The 17,068-nt window shown below is 39.3% G+C and overlaps 1 protein-coding gene across 3 annotated transcripts in view; it reads right to left on the bottom strand.

Moving 5' to 3' along the window:
• RANBP17 (RAN binding protein 17) overlaps positions 1–17,068 on the bottom strand; it is a 318,451-nt gene that overhangs the window by 21,646 nt on the left and 279,737 nt on the right. For all 3 annotated transcript variants that reach the window (XM_082622432.1, XM_082622433.1, XM_082622434.1), the window contains one exon: positions 7,355–7,521. In XM_082622432.1, the coding sequence (XP_082478558.1) occupies positions 7,355–7,521 (167 nt within the window). The remainder of the gene's footprint in view (positions 1–7,354; positions 7,522–17,068) is intronic.

Below are 17,068 nucleotides of genomic sequence, written 5' to 3'. Positions count from 1 at the left end.
TATATCCCAGATAAAAGCCATTTTAATTAAAAATTAGTGTTTTTCCATTTTTAAAATTATATATTTTAACTTTCTAAGCTGATCTTTAGGGGTAGTGGTCACACATTGATTGTTCTTAAGAGTTTTACTCCCTTTTGGACTTTTGTTACCTGGCTATTAACTAGATACTTTTGTGCAGCCCTGGTCCTCTTAGATACTCTGATTTGATCCTTAGTAATTAGATCTCACACACAGAAACACACACTTGACCAAAGTGAGCTTTATTTCTGCCTCAAACAAACCTTGTTATTTTGAAAATTAAAAAAAAAATGTTTGGGAGATGTTAACTGAGTTTCATTGCCTGTTTACCGCACCCCTTCTGTATGCAAAGACGCAACCCAAATGTGATAAAATGCCCTCTTTAAGTTTCATTAAAGACCTAAGTATAGATTATATGTAAAAGCAAAATAATGGCATCCTCTTAAAACAACAAATTAAAAAAGTGTGCTTTAAGAATTATCAAAACATCAGAGACAAATAAAAATATCACTGTTGCAAGGCCACATGGAATGGCTATGAGAAATGCAAGGGATCATGCATTAAGAGATCTGAGTTCTGAAATTCTCTAAGAGTACAGAATACAGAGGTGGGAAACTGATAACCAGACATACAGTGCTGACCTGCAGAGTATTTTTATTTTAAATTTTCAATCAGTCACCAACATTTACAAAACTGGATTTCTGGCTTCTCTCCGGGGGGAAATCTCAATATATCTGGCAACACTGGGTCTTACCACCTTACAGGGCAACAATTAGCTGGAGCCCTTTGGAAGCTGCCCCTTTTAGATAGGGCTGTATACTGAACAGTTTGTCATTCCTGTTTACCTCAGTCAAGTTTCCTACTTGGCTCTATAGGCACCTTAGTCTGTGGTACCTTACAGAATTAAAGGAGAAGGAGAGGGATGCTCAAAGGAGTCAGTTTCAGACTTGCCCACGTGAGAGGCCCTTAAGAAGGACCTTCAGTAGAGCTAATGGTACTCAGTAGTAGAAGCCTCTTTTAAAAAAGAGAAGCTGTTTACAATCAGAAAGAGGTGAAAAATGACATTCAACACTGATGAATCAGTGGTGAGAGTCAGGACAAAGCCTAGAGACGTGCAGGGTATGCGGGATGGATGCAAAGCACTTGTTGCTTCCCCAACTTCATTTCACAGCTGCCATATTGATTCTATCCTAGAAAAATCAGGTTAGAGTAAACCTCAAGAGCTACCTCAGAGGAATTAAAGGATAGTCACAAAGGAACATCATGAGACGGTTATACTATTAGACTCTGACCTTCTCAAGGATACATATCCTGCTAAATTTTATACCTTCGATGTCTGGCTACAGAATTAATGATTGGGTATAGGTGTAGAATAAGAGAGAGGAAGCTCTGTCAGCTCTGTCAGGGATGGTGGGAGCCACAGGGCTTTTCTATACCAGCTGGCAAAGCAACCTCCCTCTCCCTTGCCCATTGCCTCTTTGGGTCACTGCCCATCTGTTTCATTCCGGCTGCAGCACAAAGTTGGGGTATAGGATGACTGCTCTAAATCATTCTACCTTAAGGATGGCCCCAGTGGGACTTATTGGAAGCTCAACTTGCCTCATTGTAAGTGCTCAAAACATACATACTACTTCAAATTAGCAGCCACCAACAAATTATAGCTTTGTGGTTAAGCACGTGAACGCTGGAGCTAAACACATCAAGGTAAAATTTTAGTCTTTCCGCTTATGGACTACATGATCTTATTGACCACTAGTAACTTGGGAAAGTTACTTAATCTTTTTTTTTTTTTTGCGGTACGCAGGCATCTCACTGTTGTGGCCTCTCCCGTTGCGGAGCACAGGCTCTGGATGCGCAGGCCCAGCAGCCATGGCTCACGGGCCCAGCCGCTCTGTGGCATGTGGGATCTTCCCGGACCGGGGCATGAACCCGTGTCCCCTGCATCGGCAGGCGGACTCTCAACCACTGCGCCACCAGGGAAGCCCCTACTTAATCTTTTTATGTCTTTGTTTCCATATCTGTAAAATGGTACTCATAATACTACAGCTTCACAGAGATACTGTGGTGATTAAATCAGGTTAAATGCATATGAAAAAGCTTAAGCTAGTGTCTGCAATATTTTGCCAGTATTATGGTTTTCCTAGAAATAAATACAAAGTACATACATATGTTGCTGCGAAGAAGACTAATAAGACTGCAGCAGCACGTGCAAAAAACAATTCTATTGTTCTTATTTTTTACTCGCCATGTCTAATGCCCTATCCCTGGCTTCCCTTTAAATCCATGTTGTCCTCTGATCCAGCTGTGAATGTTCCTTCAGCATGTGGTTTTGACATCAATCTACTGCCATTCTTTTGAGAATAGCTGCAAATTAACCAGACTGAGCTAGTGGGCCATGAGCATACCTTCTATGTAGGGTTCACTAGAGATGTCTATAATAACATTAGAAAGTCTGGTTAATTTTTTTAAGAGCATAAGAGACATGAATATATCTCATCTGCTAAAGTGTTTCCCACCATGAGAGTCTTGCTGAGGTTCTATAGGCCAAAATCTGAACATCAGTTAAATACGTGACTGCACTTTCTCCTTCTTAGTACTATGGGATGGTATCTTAAGTAAGAAAGATGTCTTGTACAGTATGTCAAAATGTTGAGCAATATCTTTTCAATCTAAACACAGAAATGAAAAAAGAGCAGACGATTTCCCTTTTGCTGTAATTCACTTTGGGATGCATGTCACGAAGAGCACTATACAAAAGCAATTTTCATTGATTGACTGACTGATTGAGGAAAAGGGTGAATGTTCTTTCCAGCTTACGTCCCTACTGAAGTATGATTCTTATAACTCCTGACAGCTCTTTACAATTTGTAGTTAAATGTCAGGTTAGCACAAAGTGGGAGGGAGGGGGAGAGAGAGCGAGGGAGAGAGAAAGAATTATAATTAGAACTTTTTCTGGTTTTTAGTACAGCTCACTTGAGCCAAATAGTTAAATAGAAGAGGTTAAGATAAATTAAAACCTAAATGTTCTAATTCCTCCATTCAGTGTATTTAAATTTTAGAGAACATAATTGCTAAAAATACCTTGTTAATAAGTTAATTGCATAATCTAATCAGTAATACTGACCATCACATAATTCTTGTTCTGCTTCTATGGAAGTTGCTACTCTTTCTAGAGCAGGTAGTTTTTTGTTTTTTTGTTTTTTTCGGTAAGCGGGCCTCTCACTGCTGTGGCCTCTCCCGTTGCGGAACACAGGCTCCGGACAGGTAGGCTCAGCGGCCATGGCTCACAGGCCCAGCCACTCTGCGGCATGTGGGATCTTCCCGGACCGGGGCACGAACCTGTGTCCCCTGCATCGGCAGGCGGACTCTCAACCACTGCGCCACCAGGGAAGCCCTAGAGCAGGTAGTTTTAATAGAAGTTATGATTTAGAGAAGCATTCAGCCTCAGTGTCCTATTCTTATAATCTGAAAGAGAATGAGTCCCATCTTTTGTTTGTTTGTTTGTTTTTTTGCGGTACGTGGGCCTCTCACTGTTGTGGCATCTCCCGTGGCGAAGCACAGGCTCCGGACACGCAGACTCAGCGGCCATGCCTCACGGGCCCACCCGTTCCGCGGTATGTGGGATCTTCCTGGACTGGGGCACGAACCCGTGTCTCCTGCATCGGCAGGTGGACTCTCAACCACTGCGCCACCAGGGAAGCCCGAGTCCCATCTTTGAAATGCCCTTCTACTCTTATAAAACACGCTCTTTCATCTACCTAATTTGGGTAGATCCTTCTTTCATTCTGTGGTATAACTAAATGAATGCTGACCTTTGAGTTATAGATACAAACACTTAACATAACCATGGATAAAAAAAACGTTTCACGTAGAAATTGTATCTTCCAAATTACTGTAGCAGATCCATGCCTAATCACTGTTACTATTAGCCTGTTCTTAAAACTTTAGTTTATCTCTCTAATGACATAAAAACATGGGAACTTTTTTTTTTTTTGCTTAATGTACGTAAACTGGGTTTTTCCCAGTTAAAGCAATGCTGGTTAGACAATAATTCTTACTTAAAATAGATTCACTTAATTATAACAGATATTCAAATGGATTAAATTTAATGCTTTGCAAATTTAGATTTGTTTGCAAAATATGGAAGATGGCTTATTTGGAGAATGTTTTTAAAAACACTGAAGATCTAAAGCCACATAGCAGGTCATAATAAACACATTTTCAGGTGAGAGGCACTTAAAATGTCTTATAGGAAGGGCCTATAAGAATGTCAGAAGACCCTTTATGTGGGTTCATGCTTCATTTGCTGTGGAAGCTTGAGGAGATAACTTTTGCAACTTAGAATTGACACTCTTCATGCAACTATGCTTCCAGCGATATAGGTCCAGGTTGGGGTGGGGGGGAGAACAGGTCAAACTAGTAAATAATTGCAGTATCATTGCATCAGTTTAGTTTAAAGAGCTGACAAACCCTCTCTAAACTCCAAGCACAATTAGTCATTAGGGTCTAGTTTTTCAGCACTGTTAAGCAATTTGTAACCCATTCCTTTTAATAGGGTTAGGCATTACTTAACTGACACAGATGCCTTGAAAACTGAAACCTTGAGTTATGAAGCAGCAACCTTGTTCATTATCTTCTCTGATAGGCAAATCATCTATAAAAACAGCATTTGATGGGCAACCAATGAATAATCAATGGCTCACTTTTCATCTGAGTGTGAAAATGAGAATAATCTAATATAAATTCCCTCTGGAAAGAGGCTGAATCTTGGATTCTGCTGCTCTTCAGGGTTGATTTATAATGTCTTGGAAAGCTGATGCAAACAGATGATCAATGGGACCCATCCTTGCTCATAATAAGCCCCAACTGGCCCACTCCCTCTTTTCCAAGTCTATCCCTTCAGGCTATTAGCTGTGTCCAGCTAATTCTTCCCACTACTCCTGCCTGCTGCTTTTACTCTGGCCATCCGTTCAGTCCAGCCGACTCAGAAGTAATTTTATACGCGGCAGAGAGCGGGTGGAATTGATTTTTCACTCAGTGCTCAGTTCCCATCTGAATAATTATCAATTTTACTGCCTCATAAAGGGAAGAGTCAAAATTTCAAATCAATTCAAAAGAGCTTTTGAGACGACAGAAACTGTGCATAAGAATAGAGGTCAAAGTTGTCAGTGACCTAAGGAGATGATGTCAGATACTACTATACCCAATCACTGAGATCAGAGGCACTCAAGATGATATAACCTAGTGCTAATGCAAATCATATTTATGCTGACTACCAGAGACCGGTCATTAATATTTAAAATGCTATCTGAAAGCCTACATTCCAAATAAATAGAATGTATTCCAATGTTAATAAAGATATATCACTACTTAGTCATATGCTATAAAGTAAAGGATTACCAAGTACTATTAACACATAGAAATTACTTAAACCAACAAACACATGGTAATTCTGAGTAAAGACAAACTTGAATGTTTTCTGCACAACCACATTACTTGTTCTGCACAGTCGGATGGTATTTGTCTAGGACCATAGCCTACTGATTTTTGCTAAAATTTTCCACCCACTTAAAAGTTCCTGCCAAAGTTTATGGGACAATATTGTGATCATGGTTGAGCACGGGCAGGTGGCAGACCTGTCACTTGCCACGGTGGGGTGAGGGCTGGGTCTGATTGCTGGCCAATCCATGGCCATTATTTATTTTCTCCACTGCCTACATGCTCTAACTCTGTGGTTCTGTCTTCCTGTTGCAAAACACCTGAGGGCTACGCCACACTCCAAGGTACCAGTGGCAGTGCATCCAAATCTTGATAGAATGTGTTATTCTGAAAAGGCATTCCAGGTGAATCTGAGATCTTATCCAGCAACTAGTCTCCTGAGAATCAATGGTGTAAGTAAGTGGTAAGGACTTGGGCTTTTGAGCCAAATAGACCTTGGTTCACATTCCACTTTCCAGTTGATCCCTCTGTGCTTCAATTTATTCATTTGAAAAATGGGGATGGTTATATCCACATTGCAGGGTTGTTGTGGGGTCTAAATGAGGAGATGTCTCTGCAAGTCCTCTCCTCCTGTCATCACTATGTTAATCCAATTATCACATAATTAGTTACTTGTTTCTCCTTCCCACCTGGCAGGACACACTTATTTAAGGAGAGAAATTATGTCTCATGGGTCTTAGTGGCTCTCGCACCTTGTACATAGGAAGTCCTCAATAAATGTGAGTTACCTTCCTCCTGTTTAATCACCAACATGTTGTAACAATTCCAGGGTCATACCAAATAGTTATAGGCCCAGAGCCCTTTGCTTATTTACACAAAATCTTAATCACACACCTCCCTGCCAGGAAAATGACTCGTTAACTGAAACATCACCACAAGTAAAGTTTACATAATGTCATTTAAATATTAGCAAAAAAAATGACAGCTAGGAAGAAAACCTCTTCCATGGCTGTCTTATTCATTTTCATCATTTATTTACTCAGACTGACATTTTTTTGCTGATTGCAGGTGACTTATTTGCTGGCTAATGACCAGGTTAAAGTGTTTATATTTGCAAACCACAGACTATTATGGAGATAATTTGGCAAAATAAGACAACTGGAAGCAGTATAAAGATATCACTTTCCAAATTTAGTAGAACTGGAATATATCATAGTGATGCTATCCCCATAGTAAAATGGCATTATTCTCTTTGAAACATTTCTGGCATATATTATTTAATTTTATGCATGCTGTTACTGTGATTTGCAGAAGTGAGTTTTTAAAAAATATTAAACTTGGACCTAATTCATATTAGCTAGTCAGAAAACATTTGAAAATAAACAAATCATGGCTTTATTACTTATTATTTAAACGTTCTTGGGAATATGACCTATCTGAACCTTGATTTCTCATCTTAAAATGGGGCAAATGATACGATGAAGGGAAAGTTCCCAGCAAGTTGCCTGGCACAGACTAGGAGCCCAGAAAATGGTAGTTTCCCAACATACCAGAGTATTCACAAGGCCAACCTAAGATGACGTTATTAGAGGCTCTGGGAAAGAAATCAGAGGTTGACTGTTTCTAGTTCCAGATTTCACTTTTATTTCTCTTGTCTCTGGAAGAGCTATCCTCTTTTTGAATTCTAGCTTCAGTGATGTGAGATGAATGACTTAGAGATTTCTGGAGGGTGGGTAATCCTGAGGCCAGTGTACTATCCTCCTTACAGGAAAAATACTCCTAGAGAAGACCCAGTAAAGAGTCTTGGCAAGACCAGTTGCTCTAAGGGATATTCAGAGACCAGATTGGCTTTTGGAAAACTCTTCTCTCTTAAGCTAGATAAGCAACCACCAATTACCTGCTGCAGGACCTCTGGATTTTGCTGCATAAAATGTAATAGTCTCTGACCAGCCTGGGCAGCCTCTCTGCATCGAAGTGGCTTCCTGCCCTCTTTTGCTATGTGCTTGAAGAGGTAGGTGACGATGTAGTCTAAACTGGTACAGCAGCTGGAGGAGACAACTGTATCTGTGTGAACAACAAATGAGAATTCATTTGTATTACTAAAGTGTTTGTTTCATCTTACTATAATGCCTAAATTTAAAAAAAAAACAAATTTCTGGTTTCAAAGTACTTTAATCAAACTGTAAACTCCTTGAGGGCAGGGATTTTTGCCTTGCTTTTATCTCTTTAAACCCAATGTCTACTACAGGACCTGGAATAGAGACATGTTAGTAAGTAAATGATTCCTGGATTGCATTGGACAGAATTTTCCATATATGACCTTAATGACCCTCTGTTCGATTGAAGTGACTTTATTAAATATCTACTTGGTGCAAACTGCTCTGCTTCAGGGGAAACAGGGTGTAAACTTGGTGCAAAGTACTTTGCTTCGGGGAAACACTCACCCTGGTGTCAAAGAGCTCATGATTTAGTACGTAAGTCACTAGCACCGTGCTGTGCAAAAATGAGTGACACACCGTTGTGAGAAATTTGAGGGAGATATTGTATTTGGCTGAGGATCAAGGACAGTTTGGTGAAGGAGGTAGCACCTGAGATGGGCTTGGAAAACTTATTCCAGTTAAACATAAGGAAGGACATTTTTCACATTTTGCACAATGTACATAGTAGGGTGAAAAGGTGTGGATTTTGGAGCCAGACAGCTCTGGTTTCAAATTCCATCTTTTCCAGTTATTTGCTGTGTTGTTACTGTGAAGGAGCCAATTAACCTTTCTCATCATTTATAAAATATGCTGCAGAGTTGAATGAGGAGAAAAATAACTAGAAATTCTCACAGTAAAAATAACTGACCTAGAGGGTATTATGCTAAGTGAAATAAGTCACATAGAGAAAGCCAAATACCATATGATTTCACTTATACATGAAATCTAAAGAAAAAAACAAATGAACAAACATAACAAAAGAGAAACAGTCATAGATACAGAGAACAAACAGGTGGTTGCCAGAGGAGGGGAGTGGGGCGTGGGGGGAGATGAGAGAAATAGGTGAGGGAGATGAAGAGGTACAAACTTCCAGTTACAAAATAAATGAGTCATGGGGACGAACTGTACAGTGTGGGGAATATAGCCAATAATAATATCTTAGTATGGTGACAGATGGTAACTAGACTTACCACGGTATTTTATCATTATCTAATGTATAGAGATATTGAATGACTATGTTGGGCACCAGGGACTAACATAGTGTTGTAGGTCAATTATACTTTAAAAACAAACAAACAGGGCTTCCCTGGTGGCGCAGTGGTTGACAGTCCACCTGCCGATGCAGGGGACACGGGTTCGTGCCCCGGTCCGGGAGGATCCCACGTGCCGTGGAGCGGCTGGGCCCGTGAGCCATGGCCACTGAGCCTGCGCGTCCGGAGCCTGTGCTCCGCAGCGGGAGAGGCCACAACAGCGAGAGGCCCGCGTACCGCAAAAACAAACAAACAAACAAACAAACAAATGAACAAACTCACAGAAGAAGAGATCATATTTGTGGTTATCAGAGGCAGGGGTTAGCAGGAGGGGGAACTGGATGAAGGTGGTCAAAAGGTATAAAGCTCTCGTTATAAGATAAATAAGTACTAGGAGCGTAATGTACAACAGGATTAATACACTAACACTGCTGTATATTATGTCTGAAAGCTAAGAGAGTAAATTCTAAGAATACTCATCACAAGGAAAAAAATTTTTTTCTTTTTCTTTTATTTTGTACCTATATGCGGTGATGGATTTTCACTAAACTTACTGCGGTAATCATTTCGGGATGTATGTAAGTCAAATCATTATGTTGTACACCTTAAATTGTATAGTGTCGATTGTGTCTCAATAAAACTGGAAGGAAAAAAATATGGTAGCTACTACTAATTTTCCCTCATAGTGAAAAAAGGGGAGCAGGACCTTCTGGTGTGAGTAAAAGACTGTGTAGAGGAGTCATAAGAGAGAAGGCTGACAAAAGAGTTTGGGATCTTCCGTGAGGGCACAGAGTAGTAGGTCGAGACATTTACATGTAATTTGAAAGCCAACAGAGGTGTTATTGAAGGTTTTTTTTTTTTTTAGCAAGTAAGTGACATGATTCCTCTGTACACTAAATATCATTTCATATACCTCTAATAACCGCTTCTATATACAGTAGGTACTGTTGTTTGCATTTTTCAAAGGAGAAAAATGAAGCTCAGAGATAATTAGCTTATCCAAAGTTCATGGTTTTGATTCAGAGCATGACAGTGCCCAGATATTTTGGCTAATGGTAACATACGGACACAATTCTGGAGAGTTTATGATTAATAACAGAAACAACAAGACAAACAAAAACGCGATGGGCACTCAAAAAACAGCAAATTTAGTAGATTCAGAAAAGAAGGAGATTGGGAGAGTAGGGCTGGGAAGCAGATTATAAACTTCCTAAGGCAATAGTTACTTTCTTATTCATTTTACTCATCTCTAAGGTTCTGAGACATATGTGTGCTTGTCATAGATTAGAGGTGAAATATTAGTTGATTTAATTAAAGAATGGGTAGGCAAAGCTAATCTGAGAACGTTTTTTTTTTAAAGTCTTGAGTTTTGTTTAGTAATAATACTAGAATTGATATAACACTACAATTTAAAAACTCTCACATACATTGTTGTAGAGAGGAATGACATAGTAAATAGAGGTAGGTTTGGGGACAGGTTTTGAAAAATAGAAGTATGCATTTAAAATAGACGATAATGGTAGCTGACACAGGATCATGAGGGGTTGAATGAAGGTCTAAATGATGGGCATGGACAATAGTTTTGGGAAACTGTGGAGCTATAGGCTTTTGAGAAAGGAGCTTTTATTTCCTTCTAAAGCTATGGCAGTTGATTGATTGACTGATTGATTATCTCTCCCCACTAACTGGGTTACTTTGCAGAAAAGGAAGCTTTGGTTTTATAACCCTGGGAGGTAGTATATAATGTAGTAGAAAACATTTAGGCCTAAGAATCAGGCACAGACTTGTTGAACCTGTTTGCTTTTCTCTTTTCCTTCACATTTCTACCTTTGAAGTCCCAATCATGAAAGTAAATGGATTAAGTCACTTAACATGTACAAAAGGAAGCAAGCAGGAAATAAATATGGTTCCCCTCACCAGTGAAGAGCAATATGCTATCAATCATATAAAAATTATAAAGACTTCACATAGATTTGGTGACCACATGCCATGAAGGTTGCATTAAAAGGTTCCAATCTACTGAGTCAGCTATGAAAAAGCCAGGTAAACACTTTAGACATGAAGGTTGGAGCATATATCCTTGCAGTAAAAGCAAGAAGAAGAGCTTTCATTATGGCTGATTTATTGTTGGGGGCTTTGAAGAGGATAAATGTTATTTCAGGGTAGATTGAGAAGTGTGGAATCATAAGGATCATGGGCCATTTGATCAAAAACAGAATGAACAGTGATGAGGACTATGTATTATTTTTAGTTTTCTCTATTTGCAGCTCAACCTATTGGGTGAGATTCAAACAATGAAACTCTCCTGAAATAAAAGAATGGGCACAAGTTATGAATTTTCATATTTTGTCCTAGCTCTTGGGTGTTTATCATCCATGATGTAGACAATTTTGGACAGATTTTTTAAGCCCAACAGGCACTCTGTCCTCTCTAGCAACTTACTGTTTGGCACTGAAACAACCAAATGCCCCTTTTCTTCTGCAACTAGTCTCCATGGGAAGCATATGCATCATTAATAGCCCTCTTGTTCACTAAGACCCATCATAGAAAGCTGTTCTGTAAAGTTAACTGTATAGGAAAGAGTCGCTTAACTGAGAGTCAGAAGAATGATAATGGGGTTGAAATTACATTTGGCTTTGACTCAAAATTTCTCACCATAGCAGAGGGGAGGATGAAGGTCTTGGAAAAATACAGTGAAAGGCAATTTCAGAAACAAAAGGCCTATTTGGGTGGTGCAGCAGTTTAGGGCTGAATCTGTATCTTCTAGATGTTTGACTATATGAAGATTCAATTCCCACTTCTGTAAAATGTGCTTAATACCACCTACTTTGTTTTGAGAAATTAAAGATTAAAGAGAGAAAGTGTATAAAGATTGTAACACAGTGCCCAACACTAGTAGGTTTCCCCCTTTTCACTTCCCATTTGTTTTCCTGGCTATTTCAATTCCTGAAACACCAAGCCTGTCATACTATTTAGCCAATCCATAGCTTTCTTCTCTCTTTAGCATGTTTTTGGTGGGAGAAACTAATGAACAAGGTCTCTAAGTTTCTACGTATTTCCTGAATGTTTTATTTCTATATTACATTTATAATATTTACTCCATCCAATTCAAGAATGTGTTCATGACAATAACATACACCCTTTATTAATAATGAAAATTTTATTAATAATGAACTTGATGGGGAAATTTCTGGTGGTTTCCAGTTGGTTCAACTTTTAGCTTGCCCCCACCTTCCCTTGTCTTGTCTTCTGTGCCATCCTTTGCTTTCCTGGAAGGCACCCCCATTCCTGCCAGGGCTCATCTTCAGAGGCCTTCCCTGATCACTTCTAAAAAAGCCATACAATCATTCCTTCTTCATTATCCTATTTTAAGTCTTTGTTTAGCACTTATCATGACTTGACATTTTCTTGTGTGTGTGTGTGTGTGTGTGTGTGTGTGTTTACTGTTATCTCTCCTCACTAGAATATAAACTTCACATGAGCAGAGACCTTATCTATCTTGTTCTCTACAGTACTCTCAAGGTCTAGAATGGAACCTGGTACATAGCATGTGCACAGCTGATGTTTACTAAATGAATGAGTCGAGAGTCATTACTAGGAGCAGCTTTTTGTAAGCCCCGTGCTTGATCTCTGTGTGTAAGAGTATGGGGGTAGGTGGTGGTGGTGGTGGTGGGTGATTAAAAACATGGAAAATATAATATATAAATACAATCACTGTTTCTTTTCACAAATTATAGCTGGCCTGAAACTAAAAATGTTAGTGAATGATTAACTAAAACAATTTAGGGCTTCCCTGGTGGCGCAGTGGTTGAGAGTCTGCCTGCTTATGCAGGGGACGCGGGTTCATGCCCCGGTCTGGGAAGATCCCACATGCCGTGGAGCGGCTGGGCCCGTGAGCCATGGCCACTGAGCCTGCGCGTCTGGAGCCTGTGCTCCTCAGTGGGAGAGACCACAACAGTGAGAGGCCCGCATACCGCAAAAAAAAAAAAAAAAAAAAAATTTAATATCATGTTAAGCATATTATCTATCATTGGTTCAACTTTTCTATACCTCCCTCTCATTTTTCCCACTGAGGCTATAGTAGAACTGAAGCCTGCCTGTAACCCAATTAATGCCTCTTTGCAAATCTTTCATTGTTGGGAAAGGAGAAACCCAAGTGGTTACGTTCAACAGTCTAAATAATCCTCTTTCTTGAAGACACAGGGCACAATTCACCTGCCAAATTGTGACCTTTATCAGATGGATCCAGCAGGGTGATGAGGTGAAGAGGAATGGGTTTTAGAGTTAAAAAGACTCCTAGATCAGGCACTTATTAGTTGTATGACCTTAGGCAAGTTGTTTCACCTCTCTGGGCAGCAGCTTACTCATCTGTATAGTGAGAATAATATTACCTAATTAATTCATTCAATATATACTTATTGAGCACTTACCACATGCTAGGCACTGGGAAAAAAATTCGTGATTAAGACACACTGTTCCTGTCAAGTAGGAAGCCTACAAGCAAGTAGGAAATAAGGACAAACAGTGCTATTAGCATATTTAACCCAGTTTTGGTATGAAGAGTGGTTCTGAGAATGAAATGAGTGAAGTACATATATGAAAACACCTATGGCAGCATCAGGCACAGAGTCCGTGTCCATGGTCATACACTCATAAGAGGCAGCACTGGGACTTAAAGTCAAGTTCAGTATTCCCTGCATTATGCCACTTTGTCAAGATTCCTTTGGAGACTTGTTAAAATGCAGATTTCAGGCCTAAGATCACATGTTGAGAACAACACAGCCATCTGCAACTAATTCAAAATCTTCAAGTATTACTATAATACGAGATAAAAGAATGTCAACACAAACTGTAATAATAAAAGACTTCGGTTTCTGTCCATGAAGGATTAACTGCTATGAGAATTTTTCCTTCTGCCATAAACAACTAGAAAACAGGACAAAATATATGAAACAACGGTTTTCAATTGTTGCACAAGAAGCAGTATAGGACTATGAAACCAGAGAGGAGGGAAACAAAGGAGGTAATACCTACCCAACTGCTCAAGCTTACTGCACAAAGCAGTTTCCAGGCTACTGGCCAGGAAAGGGGAACCCAAGCAAAGCCAAGTGGCCTCACTGAGTTGAATTTGGGGAGGCTGAGGCAGCTAGAACTTGTGGGACAGAGTATCAGAGAGTGGGAACTATATAAGAAGAGAGCTCTGGAGATCTGCAGAGGAGTTCTCTCCAGTCTTTCAACAATATAACAGATATACGTAACATATGTGTCACTGGAGTTCCAGAAGGAATGGAGATGGAGAGAGGTAGACTGTAATTATTTGAATGCAAACTATGATTATATTATTTGATGATGTAGACTGTAAACCTTAGAGTACCACTAAAAACTAAAAGTATGACTAATAAACCCACAGGGGATATAAAATGAACTCCTTAGAAAAACATTTAATTAATCCAAACCAAAAGAAGGCAGGAAAAAGAAACAAAGCCCAGAAAGGATAAAGAAAAAACAAACAGCAATATTATAAATTTAAACTCAAATATACTGGTAGTTGTATTAAATGTAAATGGCTGAAACACTATTTAGAAGGCAGAGACAGTCAGATTTGATATAAAAATATGACTCAACTATATGCTGTATGTTAGGCAAATATGTCCATATCCTAATCCCCAGAACCTGTGAATGTGTTAGGTTACACAGGAAAGAGTAACTATGGTTGCAGATGGATTAAGGTTGCTAATCAGTTGAACCCAAAGTAGGAAGATCATCCTTGATTATCTGGGTAGGTCCAAGGTAATTCCAAGGGTCCTTAAAAGTGAAAGAGAGAGGCAGAAGACATCAGAATCAATGGGACATGTATCTACGGAAGAATCGTCAGAGATATTCAATGTTGCTAGCTTTGAAGATGGAGGACAGAAGCCATGAGCCAAGGGATGTAGGTGATCTCTAGAGGCTGGAGGAGGAAAGGAAATAGATTTGCTCCTAGAAAGAAAAATGGCTCCGCTGACACCTTGATTTTAGTCTGGTGAGACCCATGTCAGATTTATGATCTAAAGAACTATATGACAGTAAATTTACATTGTTTTAAGTCACCAAGTTTGTACGAATTTGTTAAAACAGCAATAGAAAATACCTGCTGTCTTCAAGAAACCAACTTTAAATATAAAGACACAGAAAGAATAAAAGTGAAATGATGGAAAAAGAGGCTAATTCTAATCAAAAGAATGCTGGAGAGGCAAGTAATATCAGACAAAGTAGATTTCAGAGGAAAGAATATTACCAGAAATAAAGAGCATCACTTCACAAGGATAAAGGGGTAAATTAATCAAGGGGACATAACAATCCTAAATATATATTTACTTGATAACAGAGCTTCAAAATAATTTATACACAGACTGATAGAATTAAAAGGAGAAACGGACAAATCTATAATTATAGTTAGAGGCTTCAGCACTTTTCTCTTGATAATTCATAGGACAAGTAGAAAACAAACAGACAAAAAAACAGTAAAAATATATAAAATGTGAACATTATCAAGCAATTAGACCTGACACTTAGAGAACATTCTTCCCAACAACAATGGAATATACATTCATTTCAAGTGTCCATGGAGCATTCACCATATTTTGGACCATAAAAAAGATTCAATAAATACAAAAGTTATAACCACCACTGATATGATTACGATGGAATTAAACTAGAATCAATAACAGAAAGATCAGAAATTAAACAATGTGCTTCTAAGTAATAACTCATTGGTAAAAGAAGAAATCACTAAGGCAATAAGAAAATATTTTAAAACTGAATAGAAAAAGTCCCCAGGACTTACCCAGTGGCACAGTGGGTAAGAATCCGCCTGCCAATGCAGGGGACACGGGTTTGATCCCTGGTCCAGGAAGATCCCACATGCTGTGGAGCAACTAAGCCCATGTGCCAGAACTACTGAGCCTGTGCTCTAGAGCCCGCGAGCCACAACTACTGAAGCCCGCGTGCCTAGAGCCCGTGCTCCACAACAAAGGAAGCCACTGCAATGAGAAGCCCGCGCACCACAACGAAGAGTAGCCCCCGCTCGCCACAAAGAGAAAGCCCGTGTGCAGCAACGAAGACCCAACGCAGCCAAAAATAAATAAAATTAAATCTTAAAAAAAGCCCCCAAATATATAAAAATTTTATCAGTTATAGCCACAGTAGTGCTTAGATAAAAGCATTAAATGTGTACATTAGAAAAGAAGAAAGGTCTAAGATCCACAACCTAAGCTTCTGCCTGAAAAAACTAGAAGAGGAAAAGCAAATAAACTGAAGCAAGGAAGTTATGAAGATCATACCTTAAGTCGATGAAATAAGAATACGGAAAAATAATAGAGAAATCAATGAAAACTGAAAGCTGGTTCTCTGCATAAAACTGATAAACCTGAAGCCAGAATGATAAAAAAAGACACAAATTGCCAATGTCAGGGATGAAAGAGGGAACACTACTATAGATCCTACAGAAATCAAATTGTATAACAAGAGGATATTATGAACAATTTTATGTCAGTAATGTCAGATGAACTTTAGATGAAATGGACAATTTCCTTTAGAGACACAAACTATCAAATGTTACTCAAGATGTAATAGGAGGGACTTCCCTGGTGGTGCAGTGGTTAAGACTCCGCACTCCCAATGCAGGGGCTGGGTTCGATCCCTGGTCAGGGAACCAGATCTCACATGCATGCCGCAACTAAGAGTACACATGCCCACAACTAAGGAGCTGGCAAGTCAGAACTAAGGAGCCCGTGAGCCACAACTAAGGAGCACACGAGCCGCAACTAAGGAGCAGGCGAGCCACAACTAAGGAGGCTGCCTGCCGCAACTAAGATCCAGCGCAAACAAACAAACAAATAAATAAATAAATTTAAAAAAGAAAGATGTAATAGGAGACTGGAATAGTCCTATATCCACTAAAGAAATTTAATTTATAGTTAAAAACCTTCTAACAAAGAAAAAATCTAGGCCTAGTGGTTTCACTAGGGAATTCTATCAAACATTTCAAGAAGAACTGATAACAATTCTACACAAACTCTTTAAGAAAATAAGAGAGGAGGGAACATTTCCCAACTCATTTCATGAGGGCCCTAGACCAACACTAAAACAAGGCAAAGATATGAGAAGAACAGAAAACTATAAAAGAAGAACCATAGAAGAATACATCGATAGCTGTCATGAACACAGATGTAAAAATCTGTACCAAAATTAGAGAAAGTTGAATCTAGCAATATATAAGAAGGACAATACACCGTAACCAAGTGTGGAATGCAAAGTTGTTGTTGTTTTTTTATTTTGTGGTACGCGGGCCTCTCACTGCTGTGGCCTCTCCCGTTGCAGAGCACAGGCTCTGGACGCGCA

The sequence above is a fragment of the Mesoplodon mirus genome, assembly GCF_964341445.2.
Source record: "Mesoplodon mirus genome assembly, chromosome: 5".
NCBI classification, from domain to species: Eukaryota; Metazoa; Chordata; class Mammalia; order Artiodactyla; family Ziphiidae; genus Mesoplodon; species Mesoplodon mirus.
The sequence above is the reverse complement of the archived record's forward strand: the minus strand, read 5'-3'. Positions and strand labels throughout refer to the sequence as shown.